Source organism: Diplotaxodon limnothrissa, linkage group LG14, assembly GCF_057381915.1.
Source record: "Diplotaxodon limnothrissa isolate DT_005_m linkage group LG14, D_limnothrissa_male_GT1.1, whole genome shotgun sequence".
Lineage (NCBI taxonomy): Eukaryota > Metazoa > Chordata > Actinopteri > Cichliformes > Cichlidae > Diplotaxodon > Diplotaxodon limnothrissa.
Window position 1 is genome coordinate 6,607,808 of NC_140609.1, and position 21,868 is coordinate 6,629,675.

The following is a 21,868-nucleotide window of genomic DNA, read 5'->3' on the forward strand; positions in this document are numbered from 1 at the left end:
ACTTCTTTAAGTTGCTTGAAGACGTTTCACCTCTCATCTGTTCAGTTCAGTTCTGAACTGAAGAAGCTTCTTGGATGAGAAGTCCAGACGCTTTTCTTTCCAAGCTCCTTAGACTACGATGAACCTTCACAGACATATCCATCATCAGTTTTTCCTTCTAGTCTTTGCTTTTTTTCAATGCAAAATCTAACTACGGAACAATACTTTCCCCACAAACACAGCATAAATAATAAATCCAGGGCACAACAAAGAGTATAAGTGTGAGGCCAGGAAAGCGAGGAAGACAGTGAGGTGACACATAGGTGTCAGATGTTGAGTAAATTGGGAGCATTTATGTCTGTTTGTGTGTACCTGCATACGCCCGACCCTCTCTCACATATTATTGCCCCCCTACAACAAAATGATGGTATTTTTGCTGTTATTACTACCAGCTGCCATCACCACTCTAAGTGATGATAATAAAAACAGTTGACAGATGTGAGCTTTCTACTCTTTAATCTGTTCAAACAAAACCAGTGACTTTACTGGACATTTACAAAGAAGCCTGTTGTTTTGGTGGAGACCTGTGCTAATATTGTTTTCCAATTGCAAAGCTTACATTTAGGTGTACTTCATAAATTTAGATTTCAACAGCATGAAAATGTTTCAAGTGCATGTAGTAAGTTTTAATTCTGCTTTATTTGTATCTGTTAATGTTTCACACTATATAAATTCAGATTTTCAAAATAAAATACTCCTGTAATAAAGTTGTTTTTGTTGTCAGCTCGATTCAGATTGCTATGAGTGTTAGTATTTTTCAGAGGGTCAATGTCAGCTTTATGCAATACTTTTAGTAAAAGGAGCTTCAACAAGATAATAATTTCCCCACAAACCTCACATTCATTCTGATATTTCAAAAATTCTGACCTAAGCAGGTTGGATTTGGGGTTGTTGTTGTTTTTTTGTTTGTTTGTTTTGTTTTTTTCTGCTCCATCAGTAGCTGCAGTGGACCTCTCCGTGTGGTCGTCAGTATATCGGACCAGCCCTTTGTTTCTCTCCACAGTTGGCCTTTTGTTGGTTTCACACTCTTTCTTTGTCCTGTGTCACTCCCACTCCTGCTGCTTAGCATTTACTGGTTTTCTCTGGTTCATTTTGCTCTGCTGCCTTTCACATTTTTCTCACTGAGCCTGCTCTCCCTCTGCTCTCCGTCACAGGTCGATTTGATGAAGTATTGATCCGTCACCAGGTCAAGTATCTGGGACTGATGGAGAATCTGCGGGTGAGGAGGGCAGGCTTTGCCTACAGACGCCGCTACGAGGTGTTCCTGCAGAGGTGATCTGCCACCGCTAACATGTCTCCACAACATCTGCTGGTGTCATCGCAGCTATCGGTCACAAAGATTCTCACATAGAAACACATTAGTTTTAGTAATTCATTGAACATTATTAAGTAAAACTATTTAGATTCGTTCATAACTATGGAACAACGTAGTATTGAGCTTTGCATTCCATTGGATACCTCAGTACACTATAGTAGCTTTTAACACCTACCAAAAGTCTCAATACCTCCTCCTCATACCCCAAGTCATTGGCAGCAAAACAAGAAAAAAGTTCAAAGCTGCTCAAAAGTGACTATTCCCAGTATTTAAACTCGATTTGAATGACAGTAAACCCATGCTGGTGTAGAGCTATTATTCTTCTCTCAGGTGAGAGGCCTTTTAAGCCAAAGTGTCTTAAATCACCTTCTGCTATCATTGCTAACTTAATTTGGAATAGAGGTTGAAAAAAAGAAGTTTCCTGAAGCAAAAAAGGGGAAACAGAAAATTCCTTGTTACTTCCTGTGACGTTAGGCAAAAGCACTAAATCCTCACAGGTCAGAGGCTGGAAAAAGGGATCATTTGGCAGTCTTACTACAGATAAATCAAACAAAGCTTACATATTGCACATTATTTCTCTGACTGGTTTGTGCTCGCCTGAGGCATTTATTTACCTGTATGTCTTTATCTGTTAAAAAGCGGGTCTCTGATAATGATCAGGCAGAGGTGAGACAAACAAATAAAGGCTGGCCTCCAAATAGAAACTATAGAAATAGCTGGCTAACCTGCTGTCTTATAAACAGCCAGACCCTTTTAGTTTTTGATTTAATTCAAATGATTACTTTGTTTTTTTTCTTTTTATGTTTAGATACAAGTCCCTGTGTCCAGGCACGTGGCCTAACTGGGACGGGAAGCTGTCAGATGGAGTTTCCACATTGGTCAAACACTTGGGATACAAGCCTGAGGAGTACAAAATGGGCAGGTCAGCTGCACTGTCTGATGAAGATGTCAAAACTAATCTGTCATATCTGGCAGCTGTCACAGATCCTGTAGAATAAGAAGCACTGTCCCATATTTTGACTTTCTTTATTGTGTCTGTAATTCCATGTCTTTCATAACCACTTAGATCCAAAATCTTCATTCGCTTCCCAAAGACCTTGTTTGCCACAGAGGATGCACTGGAGACCAGGAAACACAGTCTCGGTAAGAGTTGGCAAGTCTCGATCTGACGCATCAATGCCGTTATATTGCTGACAGACAATGTGCTGCAGGTTTGAGCTTGTTGCCTCTGTCCCCACACAGCCACCAAGCTGCAGGCGGGGTGGAAAGGCTACAGCCAGAAGTGCAAATACCAGAAGCTCAGAAACTCAGGTAGGGAGGTTTATATAAAGTTTATACACGAGATACATGTGTATCTCATATTTACAGTAAATCTGAACCATTTATTTATGTGAATTTGCTGTATCTGGCAGCTATTGCAGTCCAGGCATGGTGGAGGGGGATCCTGGCCAGAAGAAGGGCCCAGCGCAGACGACAGGCAGCAAATACAATCCGCAGGTACAGATTATACCGGATCCAACCAGTAGATGGTGCCATACTTTAATGAAAACGTTTATCCATAGAGACCAAGTTTTTGTGTCAGAGGCTGTGGACCATTGGAGCAGCCTCAAGTGGAGATTAGAGGAACTGCAGCTTTTTGGCACTTTAGTATTGCCAAAGGATTGTGCTTACGCGTGACTGTGAAATGTAAAGTATGGGAAGCTCTGTTTGGTTTCATTTAAACATATTTAATTACAACCTTATTACCTTACCTCATTTGCCTTAATTACTAACAGTCAGATTTCGTGTTTTACTCAACAGACTTGCTTTGAGGATCAGTCCTAATAATAATCATTTAAGTAAAGTGAAACAAAATGCAGAATAATTGTCAGGGAGACAATGAAGTAAATGAATTGGAAAAAAACTAATCATTACATTCTGAAAGCTATGAAAGTTCCAATGAGTTCTTTTAAAAAAAAATATAAGGGTGCTGTTTCATTCTAATGTTTCTCTTAGGATTACTGTGAAGAAACTTTATGTTGCTGGTTTTTGATGATTCCAGCTCCTTTCTTGTCTCTCCATCAGGTTCATCAAAGGCTTCATCTACCGTCACAAGGAGCGCTGTCCAGAGAACGAGTATTTCCTGGATTATGTGCGCTACTCTTTCCTCATGAACCTCTGCAAGAACCTGCCCAAAAATGTCCTGGACAAGAGCTGGCCCACTCCTCCAGCTGCTCTCACTGAGGTCAGAATTCAGATTTGACTGAAAAATGTTCATGTAAATGTTCTGTCTGGTAAGACCTTCTCATATAGAAAATGAGTGAAAATTGAAGCCAGTAGTCAAGTAATGTGAAACCTCTGTGTGTCTGTAGGCGTCTGAGCATTTGCGTAAGATGTGCATGCAGAACATGGTGTGGAGTTACTGCAAGAAGATCAGTCCTGAGTGGAAACATCAGGTGATGACTGCCCCGCGCTCTCTATCACACTGTAAGTTTTCTGGTTTGCTGCTTGCTTCATTCACATCACTCTCGCCTTTGAATAGATGGAGCAGAAGATGATTGCCAGCGAGATCTTCAAAGACAAGAAGGACAACTACCCACAGAGCGTGCCCAAGCTGTTTGTCAGCACCAGACTCGGTAAGCCATTGCTCACTCTGCAGCCAACGGGCTACAAATGCTTTCAGATCAGTGAATGTGTCTGCTCTTATTCAGATGGCGAGAACATTAACCCCAAAGTTGTGCAGGCTCTGGGCAGTGAGAAGATGAAGGTTAGTGAAGCTTTAGACAGTTTTAACTACAAGCTCAGCATCAGCATGTACTGATCTTCCTGCGCTTTTGTCCCCAGTATGCAGTGCCGGTCACCAAGTACGACAGGAGGGGCTACAAGCCCCGCCCCCGGCAGCTGCTGCTCACTGCCAACAGTGCCGTTATTGCAGAGGAGGGCAAGCTCAAGCAGCGCATTGACTACGGCGCTCTGAAAGGTCAGAGGTCAAAAACAGACAGACGCTTCTCGTGTCTTCTTGTCTTTTAGCGGGTGTTTGTCACATGATTTGGAATAGTGATTGACATTTTGAAAAGAAAATAGCCACTAATTGTTGTGCTGTGTTTGCAGGCATCTCCGTCAGCTCTCTTAGCGATGGCGTGTTTGTTCTGCACGTGCCCAGTGAGGACAACAAGCAAAAGGTGAAGATGAGGACACCTAACTGCTTTGCTGCTGTTTTGAAGAAGGAAAAAAAAAGTCCCACAGAAAAAACTAATTTGCGTCTGCCTGTGTTTCCTCGCAGGGAGATGTGGTTCTGCAGAGTGACCATGTGATCGAGACCCTGACCAAGATCGCCATCTGCGCTGACAAAATCAACACCATCAACATCAACCAGGGCAGGTGAGAGGCAGAAACACACACACTGTTCCCCACAAAGCTGTGCACGGTCTGCACTGGTAATCTCAGGCTCCTTTCATGTTAATCATTCTGGAGTACTTTATGAGTTCCTTCATGATTCTCACTGCCCCTCTGTTGCTTCCCCAGTATAAAGTTTACAATGGGTCAGGGAAAGGAGGGGATAATAGATTTCACACCTGGATCAGAACTGCTGGTGGCCAAAGCTAAGAATGGACACTTGTCTGTGGTGAGTGTGCTTCATCATCTTCTGCATCATTATCAGTTCTATGTCTTTGTCAGCAAAGTGTTTACAGATGTTTGGGGGGGGGGGTTTGTCACTTTGTTGTATACTCGTTTTTCAGTCTGCATTAATGAGTGCTGGTGCAGCTTCAAAGGGTGTATCTACACATCATTCACAGTTCTAAAAAAAACCATTTAAACCAGCTTTCTTTTAATTGGTAGCCCGACCACCTGTCCAACAGTGGGTGGGTGGAGCATCTGCGTTCAAAGCCAGAGCAGTGTGCGTGAGATGACCATATTAGGTTGTAGTAAATACACGGCAGACTGGTCCACATCTTAATGCTTTTCAGCATTCTTTATTACTATCACACACACGGTTGCTGTACAAACCACAGCTACAGCTCAACATACCAACAATAACACTGACAGGAGCCAGTGCAGACTTTAAAGCCAGAGAGGCGTGATTGCAGCTGCTGCTCAGGTGTGTCCACCTCCCCTGCAGTGGCACCACAGACCATGCCCCGCTCTCAGTGATGTCATATAGATGCAAGCTTTGCTGACTGATTTGAATCGATTTACTGATCCTGACTGTTGTTGTATGCTGTTCAACTGCTGTGAATAAAGATTTTGGTGTAAAGCAGTACACAGTAGTTTCTGAGTTAAGGTGAAACGTTTCTCCTCCGGCTCCCTTTCAGACGGCTCCCAGGCTGAACTCCAGATGATGGCCACTCTGACCACACACACCAGGACCCATGTCCTCCTGACCTCTGCCATCCACCAATCACATGACTGCAGACTCCACTCTGCTTAAGCCAATCAGATGCAAACTGTCACTAGATGGGTGGCATGTGTTTCCGATTTAAACAAAAAACAATAAAAATCCAGCTAAACTAATTGATATATTTATGTTTATAGATAATATTTTTGGGATTAATACTGTTTAATGCTGTTTAAATATTCTGATTTTATATATGAGGCCAAGGGATAACAAATATATTTGGTGCAATTTTCTTGCACCAGCTGTTTATTGTGCTTTATATGGGAACATGACCAAGAAAACAATAAGGAAAGTGTTAGAATAGAAGACAGTGAGATGAAGGGGGCTGTTGTGGATCAAAGTCAGGGTCAGCTGTTGCCTCTTTTTTTTTTCCCTGTTTACTTTTTTATTTTTATTTTGCTCCTTTGTCTGCCTGACACTGCTTCGTTAACTGGGCGAGTTATTAAAGCTGTATCTTGTTGCGGAGTGTTAAGAACAAGGTTTGACAGCATGTAGGACAGATGCTGGGAGGTTTGACGAGGAGGAACAGGAACTTTTCGAACATTCAGTAAAGATTTGAGGCCAAAAAAAACTTTTTAGTGTCAGATGTGGCTGAAAATACCTTAAAGAGTTCAATTTACTACTGAATACTCTTCAGAATCTTTATTTGTACAGTGTTTGAGTAAGAAGAGAGGTAATTGTGAGAGAATCGCAGCAGCATGTTCCTTAAATGCTGCAAGAAAGGAACAAAGTAAGTGAGACGGGTTTGTGGAAAAGGCAAGAGAAAGACGGGGAGAGAGAAGTGAGGGTGCAGCAGTGGTTTGCCTTGATGCTAGGTGCTTGTGCCTTTCTCTCTGACTTTATTTACAACAGTTTTGCAGCTCTTCACCGCCGTGTGAGAACCATGACGCTCCAATGAGTCGAGTTAAGTGCAGATGGGAACCTGCCATCCTCTCAGTGAACGTTGGATTAACACCAGCAGCAGCAGCATGTACAGCACACACCAATTGTTCACCACCACAGAGTCCCTCCATCACTATGTCTGCCCTCCGCTCCACCCTCCACACTGCCTGTTACACTCAACTAACCAGGTGTTGCTACACCTAAATAGGCTTTCACCAGTCTGACAGCTAACAGCATTTTGGCTTTTAAAAATAATAATAATAACTTTAGCCCTGTGAGACTAAATTTTAAAGCTGTATTTGGTTCAGCAATGATTGTACTATATTGGGCTATGTTAAAACGCCAAAAGATGCTATTAATTGATGAGAAGATTGAATTGACAAGAGTCTCATGTCTTAATTGTAAATATGTAGCTACATCCAGCTTGATTTAGGAGGGAATAATGGCACGGTTTGTGGGAAAGACTTTGGTTTGATTTATGGGAAATTTCCAGGAAATCTTGTTTGTTAAAAGCCCTCCTACACATTTGGTTTTGTAATCGTTAATGAAGACAGAATGTAACTCTGAGCTTTATATCTCCAATATAGCCTATTGGAAGGCTAACTCTTTTCTTTGCAATTATAATCAAGCTAACAGTTTCCTCGCTGTAGCCTCATGATGTTCATTCACTCTGTCACAGCAGAAGTTGTTCAGGTGTAACACATCCTGTAGTCCAGTTCAGACATTTCTGTTTAGCCCTGTCTTACCTCTGATTCTCCCTGAAGCCTGCAGCTGAGACCAAAGATGGGGGAAAGGTTTTGCTCTGGAAAACTTATGAGAGCAGCTCCAAAATGTTTCCACTTGATGTCAGAACTTTGTCTCTGAGTGCTGCTGCTGCTGTGTGCATTAGCCATTAGGCCCTGTTGATTTCTAGTGATTATGTGTTGTATGATTAATATGACGTTATGGTGTCGTACTAAATGTTGTTGGAGATGTAAATGTCCATTTTTGTTGTGTTTTAAATGAGCGACTCAAGCCAAACGAGGTTTGATGATGTGAAACGTTTTGGGGAGAAGAAGCTTTTTGGTGTTTGTTAACTCAAACTTGTCCATGTGCCTTTGTTAGTATAGCAATATAAGACGTGTCTGGGAAGAGGAAGACCTCTGTTAGCCTGCCTGGAGATGTTTCCTCTCTGTGTATAAGCTTTATTCAAACCAAGTCTGTCTGTTGATTCACAGATACACTCTTGTTATCACTCCTGAGTTACTGTATCCACCAAACCAATGTAGAATTCTGCCAACACACTAAACCATGACATAGAATTTGAAGAATGAATAAATTTGAAAATTAAAAACAAACTGGCTGTGTCTGCTGGATGTTGCTTTTTATGTGTGTGTGACCTATCCTTTTTTCCAAAGGGGTTGTTAAGTAGCCCAGAGTTAATAAAATGGCAACAACATGCAACCCTGCAGGGTCCAGAAATGCCTGCTGATGTGTTCTGGGTTTTTTTTCTAATATTTTCCAGGTTGGTTTACAATGTGAACAAGACCAAATGCAAATCTCAGAGTTAGGGTGTGTAACCAAGATTGTAATTTTTTTTTTTTAAGATACCTGAAAACATTCATATTTATAAATGATTAGCAACTGAAACGAAACGCTTAAAGTGAACCGGTTATGCTAATCCATATAATAAACCCTCATCTGCCACTTTATTAGGTGATAGACCGGAGTTGGACCCCTTTTGTTTTCAAAGCTCTTTTTAATTCTTCGTGGCTTCGATTCAGCAAGGTGCTGGAAACTTTCCTCACAGATGGCTTTGTGGCATGTGTTATCCTGCTGGAAGCAGCCATCAGAAAATGCTACACTGATCATGAAGGGATGGACATGCTCCGCAAGAACACTCAGGTAGGCTGTGACATTTAAGCAGTGTTCAGGATGTACTAAGGGCCTAAAGTGTGCCAAGAAAATAGCCCCCACACCATCAGGCCGCCACCTGCAGCCTGAACCATTGATACAAGGCAGGATGGATCCATGGTTTCATGTTGCCTACACTAAATTATGACCCTACCACCCAAATGTGGCAGCAGAAATCGAGACTCATCAGACCACATCCATGTTTTTCCAGTCTTTTGCTGTGTGATTTGGTGAGTTGTAGTTTGTTTCCTATTCTAGCTGGAAGGAGTGGTACCCAGTGTGTTCTTCTGCTGCTGTAGCCCATCTGCTTCAAGTTTAGACATGTTGTACATTCACAGATGCTCTTCTGCATATGTTGATTTAAATGAGTGGTTATTTCCTTTGGTCACACTGCTTTGAGCAGATACTAGTCTACTCTGACCTTTGGCATCAATGCTGGATATTCTCTCTGTAAACAGTAGAGATGGTTGTGTGGGGATATCTCAGTAGATCCATTTTTTAAATACTCAAACCAGCCTCACTGGCACCAGCAATCAAAAATCAAGTCACTTAAATCACATCCTCTCCTCTTTCTGATGACTAGTTTGAGCATCAGCAGGTTGGTTTGACAGATGTGTCCACGACCAAATACATTGAGTTGTTGCCATGTGATTGGCTGATTAGATATTTATGTTAAAGAGCGGTCGATACAGTGATCAGTGAGTGTAAAAGGTTTAGCTGATAAGCAAACTGATTGGTGAGTGTTATACAGCGTGTTTCAGATAAACAGGTCATTATGTGCACAAATGACCCATGTGAGGCAAATGCTCCACCCACCTGCCAATCAAACTTTCTCTTTGCGAGGGACAGCCAATCAGGAGAAAGTTAGCTTAAAGTAACATGAACCGAAATTACTACTTTCAGTGTTCAGTGGATGAACCGAGGAACCGCACCAGGCCTCGGTATATGATTAATAAGGATCGTTTTCAATGTTGAAACATGGAAAACTACTCCATTAGAGTCCAACAAAAGTAGTATAGAGGTAAAAACTGTCATTACAGGCCTATTTAAATTTTTTAAAAATCTGTTAAAAATAAGAAATCAAATTAAACATCAAAATGATGGAACAGTAACAAGTTGTATTGTTATATTGACAGGAAACAACAAAGCTTATAAAAACTGTCAAACACCTCCCTATACTTCATGGTGTAAGTGTATATGCTGTGCAGCTGCTCAAGTTCACCCTGTTGTATCAATCATTAACTAATTTAAAAAAAATCCAAGTTGGATGTTTTATAAAATACAGATCAAACTGATAGCATCAGAAAACTGTTTTCATGCACAAACTGCACTGCAGGCAGTGAGACGTCAGAACCACAACGGCTCATATCATATTCTTCATTTAAACCATGTGGGGGATAGAACCACATGCAGGAGTCCAATCTGATCCAAATTACCTCCTCAAAAGAGCAGGAATGGTTGTGTCTGTGCTACAAAATACCTAACATGTCACAAAAGCAGTGATCTCCATCTCCAAAGTGTCTGTTGTTGTGGGGAGGATGAAATAGGAATGGAGCTATCTGAGTCCCACTGAAAATGCTATGTCCAGATTAACACAATCAACTTTTTGGAATTGAACGTGCATCAAGACCGTTATCTCATGGTAATTTGTTTGAATCTGATTCAACAGACTCCTTTAAATGGCTCCACTGATCACGTGAGTGCTGATTATGTGATTCTGCTGTCAAACAGTTTAGAGGTCTGTGCTATAGTAAACACTAGGTTTCCCGCTGAACCTTTGAGAAGCACGTTTTCAGTGGTTTAACTGTCTGTATAATCTCTGCACTGCGCTGTCATGGTTTGAGGCAGCCAGCAGGTGTCGCCCACTGAGAATACTCCCCTGGTGTTATTTGCCCTCCTCAGAGGAGCTTTTTCCTCTGGACCATGTAAACCCTCCTCTCCTGTAGTTCAAGGAATCCTGCATTTGGCACGAAGCTGAAAGTAAACAGGGTGTCACCTCATATTCTGGTGGATTTATGGGCAATTTGTGGCTTACATAAGCACACACACCTCACGAGGCTTTTCAGAAGTTTCCTAGTTTACCGTAGCCCACTGACACCTTTAATGCAGATGCAGAACATTTTTTCCTCCACAGATCACAGCTGGACAGTCTGGGTTGTGCTGTCCTCTTTATGACACTGTTTTTGTTTCACAGTGAGAGCTACATAATGACCAGCTGTTCAGTCCTTGTCCAAACAAGCCCCCACAGTATATTTCTTAATATATTGTGAAACAGTGCACATGTATAACATTGGAGCGCTCTGATTGGCCACGGCTGGTCTCTAGCTCAGCCAGTAGCCAATGGAGAGGCTCTGTTGTTTGTGTACCGCTGCTGCGCTCATATAAAAGAGGAGGCGACGACCCCCGAGAAGGAAAACTGAGAACTGAAGAAAGCCAGGGGGCACCTGGCTGTGAGCTGTCACTGCTGCCCCGCGTCTCTTCCACCGACCGACGCTCTCACCCGCAGAGGCGGATCTGACTGCGAGGACCGAGCCGCTCAGCTGAACCCCCCCACACCCACGCCACCTCCAAGACCCATAGACGCGCGCGCTTCAGGTGAGGTTCGCACCAGAGGATGCTCTGCAGACACTGCTCCCCGGGGAAGAGGCTGCACATACTCTGAGAGGACATGATCTGTGACAGGCGGCGTGTTGCAGTGTCCTCCTTCACTCACAGTGTCTCCGCTTTGCTTAAAGGCTGCTGAGAGGAAGCTCGAGCTGCAACAGCCGTGACTCTCTCATCAACTTCATCCAGCCTCTCACTGTGTGTCAGTCATTTTCCATCCGCGCTTCGTCTTTTCAGCGCTTTTTTTTTTACAGCAAACTTACAACTGATATGATAACACAGTCCATATTTACACAGGCACTCACACACACGAACATACTTAATTTTCCTCTCTTTATTAATCATTAATAACCAAACTGTTATTAACCAAACTGAAGGTGCCTTTAAAGTACTGGTTCGATTTATGGTAAAAGTAATGTGACGGAAGCTGCTGTCAAGAAGCAAAGTGATAGCGGGGATGCTTTGTTTTGGAGGCTGTTTGTGTCTAGTTAACTGTCTTTGTTTGGGCATGATTACGGCGGTTCCCCCTGAGCTGTTGTTGATACTGAACAGCTGAGAGCTTCTGGCGTCAAAGTGCTGAAGCCTAAAGTGTGCAGACCCGGAAAATCAGACGAAGTGGTTTTCAAAAATAAAAGCAGCAAGAATGCGTCGAGCGCTGAGAGCGCGCGGCTGAACGCGAACGCGTTTTATATTGAAATTCAAAACCGGAATAGGAATATAATGTTCTGTGTCGCGTGCAGGGGGCTAGAGATGTGGATCGAGGAAGGTGGAGGGGGTGTTTTGTGCGGATGCTTTTAGTCCAGTTCAGACCAGTTCTAAGGCTTCTGCTTGTTCATCGCAGTGGTCTTTGTGTCATTGTTCAGTACGACAAAGCTGTTGCTGAGAAATGCACAAACTTCTAATGAACTCTGGTCTGTGTGTGTTCAAGCTATATTAGCGTATTTTCACGGTCGTTAGTGTTGGGGTCGTCGAGTTAGGCTATCTCAAGTTCATATTCACACAAAAATGCGGACAGTAGGTTTAAAACGGTCTTCTTTCAAAAGATGACTGTCTAAGATGAACAAAGTGAAGGGAACAGATAGGTTATGTGTTCCAGCCAGGTGGAGTTTTTATCTGGTTATTAAAACAAGTACAATTACACATAATGTCGCTCAGTATTATCAGATAAATGTTGGCTGGGTGTTCGTAATAAATGCATTTCTGTATGTTTGAATACATTTCCAGTGAGTATTTTTTGCGTTATGACGTTCGCCTCTATAACGGTGCACACTGCACTAACAGCTCCTGTTGAGAAGCGCTCGCGCTGAACACCAACCAGCAGCAGCTGAGTCTCGCGCCGCGCTGGTTCGAACCGGCTGAGCTTGCGCTGCATTCAATTGAAGTGGGATTTTCGGACGACGTTTGTGACAAAGGGTTGCCACACAACCCCAAATAAAACGCCTCACGTTTCAGCAAAAGCAGAGGAGAAGTCGTGTCCTGTAAAGGCATTTTTTATTTTAAAACTAAAATAAAATTTAAATCTTACAGTTTCCACGTCAAAACTTATACAAACAACATTTTCAAAAATGTAAACACCCTCTGCTATGTCCTATTCGGGTGGAATACAACAGCAACCTCACGTGTAGCTGCTGTACAAACAACCAATAAGAGGAGACCTGTTGTACCCTGGAGCCAATCAGATATGTCAGGGGGAGACAGTTTAATATTTATAGGAGGGGTTTGCTTCTCAAATGTCTCAGCTGTTTTCAGTTTGTGACTGTCTTCTCGATCACAACCGTCCTCAGTAGGTTAGAAAAAAAAAAAGACCTGTACTGAATATGGATCCAAGAATCATCTAAAACACTTGCAAGAGGTCATATTGTTCAAATATTTCATAATGTTAAAGAACTACATGAACTAGACTTAACGAAAATAATTATAAATAAACCTGTAAGAAGTACCTCACCATGGGTATAATTTCTGGTTGTCATCTTGTCTCTGCTGTCTCAATCTTATCTTCCAGGCTTAAGCAGCCCTCCTCATATTCGGTCAGGTCTAGCACATTGCTACCTCTGATCCATCCAAAATGGCTCCTACTCTGGCCACGGCCTTCTCCCGCCGCTGGTGGATGGCGGTTACAGCAGTCATTGAGAACCTGCTTTTCTCTGCTGTGCTTCTTGGCTGGTCGTCCCTGCTCATCATGCTCAAGTCGGAGGGCTTCTACTCTTACCTGTGCAAAGGACGAGGTGAGTCTACTTTACTGTAATTGGGTTATCATGTGTGGTTTTGGTGAGGGGGTTGTTTACTTGGAGTCCTTGAGCAAATGAGTATCTGCTGAGGGCCCTTTTGACCTGTTTTAACAAAAACACATCAAATTCATTCATTTTCCATCCTTTCTGCCTTTCTGCATGACAATCCCCTGAGCTGGTAAAAAACTGAAAGCCTCAGGACATTGATCTGAACACTCAGGTGTACTTGCTGTTCCGCTGCTGTGGAATTATGCAGAACACATAAGTCAAAGTCAAGTCAAAGTCAAAGTCAACTTTATTTGTCGATTCTTCCACATGTACAGGACATACGGAGAATAGAAATTGCGTTACTCTTCAATCCCTAGATAAATAGCAAATGAACATTTAAATATATTTAAATATAAAAGTGATTTAAAAAATGCAAGTAAAATAATTAAAAAGTAAAAATTTAAATAAATACAATTTTACATATAACAAGAAAGCTATACAATATACAATATAATGGGTAAGTGACATTGAGTGTAAACCAGGCAGAGTAGTGCAAATAGGCAAATAGTGCAAATGGAGATTTAGTAGTGTACGGTAAGAGAAAGTGTAACAACAAAGTCTTATGAGGTAATGGCAGTCCAATGCTCCACAAAGTGACTGGTAACTGGTGCAGGCCAGTGAGTGAGTCAGAGAGTGTGTGTGTTTGTGTGTGTGTGACAGAGTTCAGTGAGACCGTGGAGGAGAGAGGGGAGAGGGGGCAGAATCGGGAGGGAGTTAAGCTTCCTGACAGCCTGATGGATGAAGCTGTCCTTCAGCCTGCTGGTCCTGGCCTGGAGACTCCGCAGTCTCCTCCCCGACGGCAGCAGCTTGAAGAAGCTTTGCATTGGGTGTGTGGGATCAGCCGCTATGCAAAGGGCTTTTTTAGTGAGACGGGTGCTGTAAATGTCCTGGAGGGAGGGGAGAGAGACACCAATGATCCTCTCTGCAGCTCTCACTATGCGTTGGAGGGTTCTATGACAGGACGCATTGCAGGCTCCAAACCACACAGTGATGCAGCTCGACAGGATGCTCTCGATGGTGCCTCTGTAGAAAGTGTACATGATGGGGGCTGGTGCTCCTGCTCTTCTTAGTTTGCGGAGAAAGAAGAGACGCTGCTGTGATTTCTTGGCCAGTGCTGTGGTGTTGTACGTCCAGGAGAGATCCTCTGTGATGTGCACACCCAAGAACTTGGTGCTGCTCACTCTCTCCACAGACGCTCCGTCAATGGTCAGAGGAGCATGTTGGGTGTGCATTCTCCTGAAGTCCACAACAATCTCCTTCGTCTTCTCCACATTCAGAGAGAGATTGTTGTCAGCACACCACGTGGCCAGGCGTCTCACCTCACTTCTGTAGTCGGTCTCATCCCTGTTGCTAATGAGACCCACCACTGTTGTGTCGTCCGCAAACTTGATGAAGAGGTTGGAGCTGTATGATGGAGTGCAGTCATGGGTCAGCAGAGTGAAGAGGAGGGGGCTCAGCACACATCCCTGCAAGTGTGCAAACCTTTTTGTAGAAAGTACCCATGTTTTATCTTACTTTGGCACCTCATCCTCAGTGCAGTGTGTTACTTCTCTCAGCAGGAGCAGGACCTTTGAGAAAAGTGCCTGCCTGCATATTGGCAAACAAGAGCTTCTCATTGATCCAACAGTTGGCTTCTCCTTGTGGAAAATGGGTCATTATGGCGACAGCAGCCTAGGTCTGAAAAACCCTCGAAAGCATCCATAAAGTGCTCCTGCACAACAATGCCACAGATGCATCAGAGATGGTCATTTTGTTGTTATTTGATTCTGTCTCCTACTCTGTGATCAAAGATGATGCAGTGAGCTGCTGTACTCAGAGGGTTATAATTTGGTTATGAAAGATTGCCCTGTTTAAAAAGCAAAAAAACCCAACCAGATGAGGACAGTGGTTCCTCCATCCTAGCATTCGGTAATCAGTGCTGTCCACAGAAACAGTGTAGAGGAGGTGAAATGTAACAGCATGCTGAAGAGAACTGGCTGCTTCATCTTCATCATCAGGGATTGAGTTTTTATCCATTGCAGCCCGCCTGTGAAGGAGACCATTCATCCCTTCATTCTCCACAGTGATCATCAGACAGGCTGCTCTCTGTCTTTGTCTCTTTGATCCTCTGATTGTATCTTCCTCTGTGTATTTCTCTCTTTGTATCCTACAAAGCAGCAGCTGCGAAAGCCTTGCAGGGTTAATTTGTGCATATAAAGCCTTTTTTAAATCAATTTAGCTCTGATAATTCTCTTTCTCTGACTGTTTTGCTCGGGTCATTTCCTTATCTGTTTGCTCTGATTAAGCTTTAGGTATCTCTTACTGTTGACTCAGCTCCTTCCACAGTGACCTGACCTCTGGCACATCAGTGTAGCCCCACACTTTTAAAAACCACCCATTATTGTGTTAAATCTGCATTTTGTTTTTGTTTTTTTACATTTCACTTCAATTGTGAGAAGTCTGTCAGTGAAATTAGGAGGAAAAGGCATTTTTCTGCAAACAGACGCCCTGATGAGGGAGGAAAGGGGTGCTTTAGAGACTTAAATATGAAGGCACAGTGTGAATATATCATTCTTTGTGTGACTGATATTCTATTTGAATGAGCTGTTTGTTCAGTTTGCGCATATATCTCACATCAAATCATAAAAATAGACAGTTTGTGTTCCTAACCTTTGGTGTTTCTATGGTGTGAAGTGATCAAAACAGCTTTTTTATAGTTTTATTGTTTTACTCCAAAGGAAATCATGATTTCAGTACTTGAAGTAGAGTGCTGCTGCTCTGTTTGTATTTTACCTGTTGAGGCTACATGGGTAGGTGTACAGACTTGTAACAATCACTTGACCTTTGCATAATAACCACATCCTTACACGAGCCACTGATCACAAGAAGCACAGCCTTCCTAAGAGGTCACTTCTCTGTTTTTGTGTTAATACAGCTGCTGTAGCATGGTTGTGGTTTGTGGGCTCTAGAGCGATGTTTCTCTTCATGCTCTCCTGTCAGTTGGCTCTTTTAGTGATAAGCTACGTTTCTTGGTAAACAGTCAAGCCAAAAGAACGGTGCTCTTAGCACATTGCAGCAATGATGAAACCAAATCACTTTGTTGTAGATTAGACTATTTGACATCCTTTGTATCCACAGGAGGAGTTTATCAAACAAAAGGCCATGTTGAGAATCTTAGAAGGTTCCTGTGGTGTTGAAAATAACACTGAAGAGCGGTGGACGTATGTGACTTATCAGAAAGACGTTTTCAGAGAAGGGGAGTTGGAGCTTTATGCCTCAGTGTGTTTGCGTGGACATGTTTCTTCCATTATTGACTCATGTTTGCTGTGGCCATTTGATTAGTCAGCAGTAGTTGGGGCTACTGGAGGACAGATGCTGCTATCTTCCTTCACAGTCAGCACTTAATGCTCTTGTCTAGTTGATGTGAAATACCTGCCTGGGAGGCAGAGCACATAATCTATAATTGACAATAATATTAGATGAAAAAAAATAATTTTCGGATGTGGTGCCCATATGAAAGACTATTGACTGTTGTGATCACCTTACTTTACTAACCAGATGTGTTTCTTGCTACCAGGCAAGGCCAGCAACAAACGTTAAACTGCAGCAGTGGCAATGTGCAAAGTCATCTGACTTCCCCACCTGACTTCACCCTGTCGGGTTGTTAGCATAGCTAGCAGGCTGAACGTTCATAGACAACTGGATCTTGTGCATTGTTATCAAAATAAAAATGATCTCTTTCATTTTATAGGACTGTTGTTGTTGGTTATAACATAATCAGAATCAGGTAAACTTTATTAATCCCAGAGGGAAATTGAGTTGTCACAGCAGCAAATATACAGCAAACATCAAGAAGATTACTTCGGGGGGTGCCTCTTGTGAATCTTTGCCCAGGGTCTCAACAAATTTAAGAACCGCCACTGTTATTAACACTATAGGTGCCATTTAAAATGTATTCAATGTAATATCTTGGAGTTATTCGTGGTTCCCAGTGGATGAATCAGTGTGGCTTTTAATTTCACATATGTGTACTGGCTCTTTTTTTAAAGAAAAATTTTAAGATTTTGAGATTGGAAGCTTAATCCCAAACTGTAGAAACAGCAACCAAGGAAATGCACTGTTGAGTTTATCCATTTACTCTAAATCAGTATGATGATGATGCACCCTACCTTGTGGGAAGATCCTACTGTGTGTTTCATTAATTCAATCTATATTGAGGATGCGTTTGAATAAAATATATCACAATAGAGGTGGAAGACATTTAGTAACATCCCACAGATCATTCCATGTTTGTGCCCTCGTGCATAATCGAGCTCTTCTGCATGTGTTTAGCTAAAAGCAGCTTCTGGAGCTCAAGTGTCCTTGTGTTCCTCAGTGAATGAATGCACCAGCATTAGAATGACCCTGCAGTCATCAGATATTCACTAAGCCACGTTACCTTTCACCTCCTCTCATCACAGGGTGCATGCCAGTTTTTTCTGCACCACTCTGCCTTAAATATGAAATAACAGCTTTCTGTTGGTCTCGAACCAATGCCTAAGGGGTTTGAGACCAACAACAACAACAACACATCCGTCCTCCCATCCTCACTTTTCCCTTGAGTAGAGCTCAGTGACACACTCTTGTAACGGGAAACAGATTTCCAGTTCTGTTTACACTGAGTGTGCAGAGGCTTCAGCTGCTGTTGCAAACTTGCCCGCAGGACTCAAATAAAGAAAACACTCAGATGACTTTCTTTAAAGCTCCCTCCTCCACATATGAAGTATGTGGTAAATGCTGATTTGACTTGTATTGTTTTCCTTGCCTAATCAAAGACGAGTTGCTTTCCTCAATCAGTGCTCCTCTGTGTCCTCTGTCTATCTGTCTGACAACAGCAGAGTTTACCCAACAGCAGCGGTCTTATCGAGCACAAGGACAAAAATAGACTCCACATGAACTCAGTGGACTGTGTTTACCAGTAATTCACCAGAGGAGGCAGACTGATTAAAACTGTTACAGAGATGCCCTGCACCATGCAGGGGGTTCAGTTTGGGTCTATTTCTGGTACTTGTTTACCCTGTATTGGGTTGTTTACTTGACCTTTGAAAGAGTTTCCTGGCTTTTTTGATCAGAAGCTCAGCTCTGAGAGGGGAGGGGTGGCTGTAAAAGCTCAGTATTCCAAGAACAATATCAGAAATAAGCTCTGAAAAAGCAAGCAAGTGTTCATTTCAGATCTCACCTCTAGAAATGTCTAGAAAACTGTGTCATTATGTTGCAAAATGGAAATACTGGGGAAAAAAGTACATAAAATTCTGTCTGCTCTTATTTCCAACCAGAAAACAGCTCCAGCTTCAACTTCTCCAACACATCCACCCCTGCAGCCAAAGGTGCAGACGAAGAGTACTTGGAAATGAACAGCTGGCCCATCTGCAAAGACCAGGATGAGATGCTGAACCTGGCCTTTACTGTGGGTTCCTTCTTGCTGTCAGCCATAACTCTGCCCCTGGGTATTATCATGGACAAATACGGGCCGCGGAAGCTGCGACTGTTGGGGAGGTGAGCCCGTGAATCCTGCTGTCTGTTGGATAGTGATGGTTCTTTTCTTGTCCAACCTATTTTTCATAGCCAACTGCTTTGTCTTTCCAGTGCCTGCTTTGCCTTCTCCTGTCTTCTCATCGCCTATGGTGCCAGAGACCCCAACAGTACGTACCTCTACCTGTGTCACATACATCTCATTACATTATCACGGCTCATATGATGTATTAATGCTAATTAATCAGATACAGTATGTGAGATTCGTCATGTGTTGGCCTAGTAAGTCGGTCTAGTAACATCTGCGTGTGTTGCTTTCTCCGGTAGATCTGTCCATCCTGATCTTCTTCGCATTGGCATTGAATGGGTTTGGAGGCATGTGCATGACCTTCACTTCACTGACGGTAAGAGATACTTTATGAAGCTCACATATTGGGACATACTTAGCTTTGGTCTGAAGCGCTGCTTCATTCCTACTTCTCCACAAGTCTTGTTTTTTACTGGGCGGTGACTGTCATGAATGGGACAGAAAACTGCATGTATATAATCAGCAATCAAACAACAACAACAACAACAAAAAATAACTACATTTGCCCCAAAATAAGCTTTTGAGAACCCTTTTTCCACTGGACCTTTAGCTTTCACTTCATTGCTGGGGAATTCTTCCTTGGTATGGTTTCAGCATTTGTTCACTGTTGAGTCTCTCTCTTATTTGACTTGGTAGTTGCCTGCTGAGGCTGTAATCTCTGCAGGCCACTGTGTGGTTATAATATATTCTGTGAATGAAATGTTATGACTTGAACAGTGCATAGAGTTTTAAACATGAAACCTTCGGTCACGTTATCAGGATATCCTTCATAACTCATCGAGGCACGCTGAAGAATCCCTTCACCCTGCAAAATGTCTCATAGCTCTACAAATAAAGTGTCGTGGAATACCTCAGTGCTTTTCATTTATTAGGACAACAACCTCATTTTTCAAGGAAAGGTAGTGCTGCCAGCTTCTCCGCAATCCGACACTAAAATCTCCACTTCGTTGGCAATTACATGTAGTTTGTTTCCTCTCTGAATGACAGCCTGTACTAAATATCAGTGAGCCACAACATTGTGATATCTGGAGAAATGAAAAGGTATTAAAAGGGGAGATGGAGGAAGAGAGTGAAGTGATGGCTTCAGACGTGCATACAAAGAAGTGAGGGGCAGAAAGATGGATGCATTCGACAGAGGAAACATTTAAAAAAGATGGCTGGAGGAAGAGCTGGAGAGAGACGGCTGACAACAGACTGCTTGGAGGAGAGGGATAAGAGGTAGTGTGCAGATAGGAGAAGGGTGGTGAGGGATGCAGTGACTGAGGATAGCCAGTGGTCAGGATGACCTCATCAGAGAAAGTGCTGCATCACAGGAGAGGACACGTGAGCAAGAGAGTTGTTACAAGGCAGAGAGCAGTGATCTATTATTCACTCCTGCTCTGGCTACGAGCCAAATAAAGACCTCTCCTCATTATTATTTCATCCACACGAGGACGTATGTGTGTGTGTATGTGTGCACGCGCGTGTATCACTTTGTTGCTTCATGGTAGCTACAGTATTTCTCTTCCTGCCTGAACAGCCGAGGTGGACTCTCTCAGAAAGGGCTCAAACAGGAAGTAGCAACAGGAGGGTAGTGTGTGTATGTGTGTCTGCCTTCTCCACCCATGCTTTTCCATTTCCTTTCCAGGCTGTGTATTAGGACCCTGACAGATACATGCACTAGCTGTTCAGCTGGTTTTATCTTGCTGCACTCCTCCCTCCACACCCCCACACACACACTAGTCTGAGCCTGGCTGTTTTCGTCTTCTCCTGTTTCAGTTTTAGCTGCTCTCACACGACCGTCGAAACTCCGTGTGTGTGTGTGTGTGTGTGTGTGTGTGTGTGTGTGTGTGTGTTATTTTAGCTGAGTTACCGCTCCCTGCAGGTCCAGACAAACATTTCAGTTATACTGCCACTTCTGTGTGTGTGAGTGTGTCTGTGTCAGGGTGTTTGCAGAGCTTAAAAAGCACATAATCGATAGATTCAGAAGGTCGTAGAAGATTTTTAAAACTTCTAAATTTAACCTTTTTAAAATTTTTATTGGTCCATGTTGCTAAGAAGTATTGAAAAATAAAACCTAATCATAAAAAAGTGGAGCCCCTGTAATTTAACTTGGTCAAATGCTGGGGAAACTGAGAAAGAGGCAAATAAAAAGTGCTGCTGTGTGAATGCTTATCTGTTTCCATTCTCTTTTTCCTGAAGGTCTGTGTGAAGGGTTGTGAGAGGAAAACTATAACCTTATTTTTCAGGGCGTGGAAAGCTCTCAAGCTGCATTTGGACTATCATAGGTCACCGAAACTCCTCAGGTCACCGTGACCTGTGCCATTTTCCCACTGTGTGTCTGTGCATGTTCCCAAAATCATCCCCTTCCTCTACTGTTTTACGTTTCTTTTTAGTCTCTGTTCATTTGGCTTCTCCCCTTCTTACTCTTTGTCTTTGCCTCAATTCTACATTCTACCCAAACTCTTTGTCCCAAGCTGTCGATGAAAACAGGCAGTGAAGGATGAGCACAGGAGACAATAGAGAGGAAGGGAGCTGTGGTTAATAATGACTTTCTCTCTGCTTACAGTCTTGACTTGTAAGCAGTTTCATGTTACAAACCCCTCTACATACATATACATATACATACTGTAAAACCACACCCACAGGCACACGCCAAGCTCCGCCTCTTGTTTTTGTCTGGCTGGTGGGACATTTCGTATCCCACCCTGTTTGCTAAGTTTCAATCTGAAGCTCTGCTCAAAAATCAGCTTTTTGTCCAATGTCTTGAATGCACAGACTGTTTCTCTATCTGAAAACACATTTATTTACCAGCAAGCTCTCTGACTTGTGGTCATAGCTGCGAAATGTAAATGTTCTCTTCACTGAGTCACTTTCCAACTTTGAGATGTGGCTAAAGGAGAAACGGGGAGTGATTTCTTCTCAGT

At 42.8% G+C, this 21,868-nt stretch overlaps 2 protein-coding genes across 4 annotated transcripts in view; both read left to right on the plus strand.

The window, feature by feature from the left end:
- The window catches only part of LOC146618292 (unconventional myosin-Ic-like), a 61,078-nt gene extending 53,159 nt beyond the window's left edge, over window positions 1-7,919 (plus strand). For all 3 annotated transcript variants that reach the window (XM_085371541.1, XM_085371543.1, XM_085371542.1), the window contains 14 exons: window positions 1,194-1,311; window positions 2,163-2,276; window positions 2,421-2,497; window positions 2,597-2,665; window positions 2,767-2,851; window positions 3,419-3,578; window positions 3,706-3,789; window positions 3,876-3,969; window positions 4,045-4,100; window positions 4,178-4,313; window positions 4,445-4,515; window positions 4,617-4,714; window positions 4,859-4,958; window positions 5,647-7,919. In XM_085371541.1, the coding sequence (XP_085227667.1) occupies window positions 1,194-1,311; window positions 2,163-2,276; window positions 2,421-2,497; window positions 2,597-2,665; window positions 2,767-2,851; window positions 3,419-3,578; window positions 3,706-3,789; window positions 3,876-3,969; window positions 4,045-4,100; window positions 4,178-4,313; window positions 4,445-4,515; window positions 4,617-4,714; window positions 4,859-4,958; window positions 5,647-5,673 (1,289 nt within the window). In that variant the 3' untranslated portion in view covers window positions 5,674-7,919. The remainder of the gene's footprint in view (window positions 1-1,193; window positions 1,312-2,162; window positions 2,277-2,420; window positions 2,498-2,596; window positions 2,666-2,766; window positions 2,852-3,418; window positions 3,579-3,705; window positions 3,790-3,875; window positions 3,970-4,044; window positions 4,101-4,177; window positions 4,314-4,444; window positions 4,516-4,616; window positions 4,715-4,858; window positions 4,959-5,646) is intronic.
- A 3,003-nt stretch (window positions 7,920-10,922) lies between these two features.
- LOC146618293 (large neutral amino acids transporter small subunit 4-like) overlaps window positions 10,923-21,868 on the plus strand; it is a 30,417-nt gene continuing 19,471 nt past the window's right edge. The window contains exons 1-5 of the mRNA XM_085371544.1: window positions 10,923-11,099; window positions 13,111-13,333; window positions 18,679-18,898; window positions 18,989-19,044; window positions 19,202-19,278. Of these exons, the coding sequence (XP_085227670.1) occupies window positions 13,174-13,333; window positions 18,679-18,898; window positions 18,989-19,044; window positions 19,202-19,278 (513 nt within the window). The 5' untranslated portion in view covers window positions 10,923-11,099; window positions 13,111-13,173. The remainder of the gene's footprint in view (window positions 11,100-13,110; window positions 13,334-18,678; window positions 18,899-18,988; window positions 19,045-19,201; window positions 19,279-21,868) is intronic.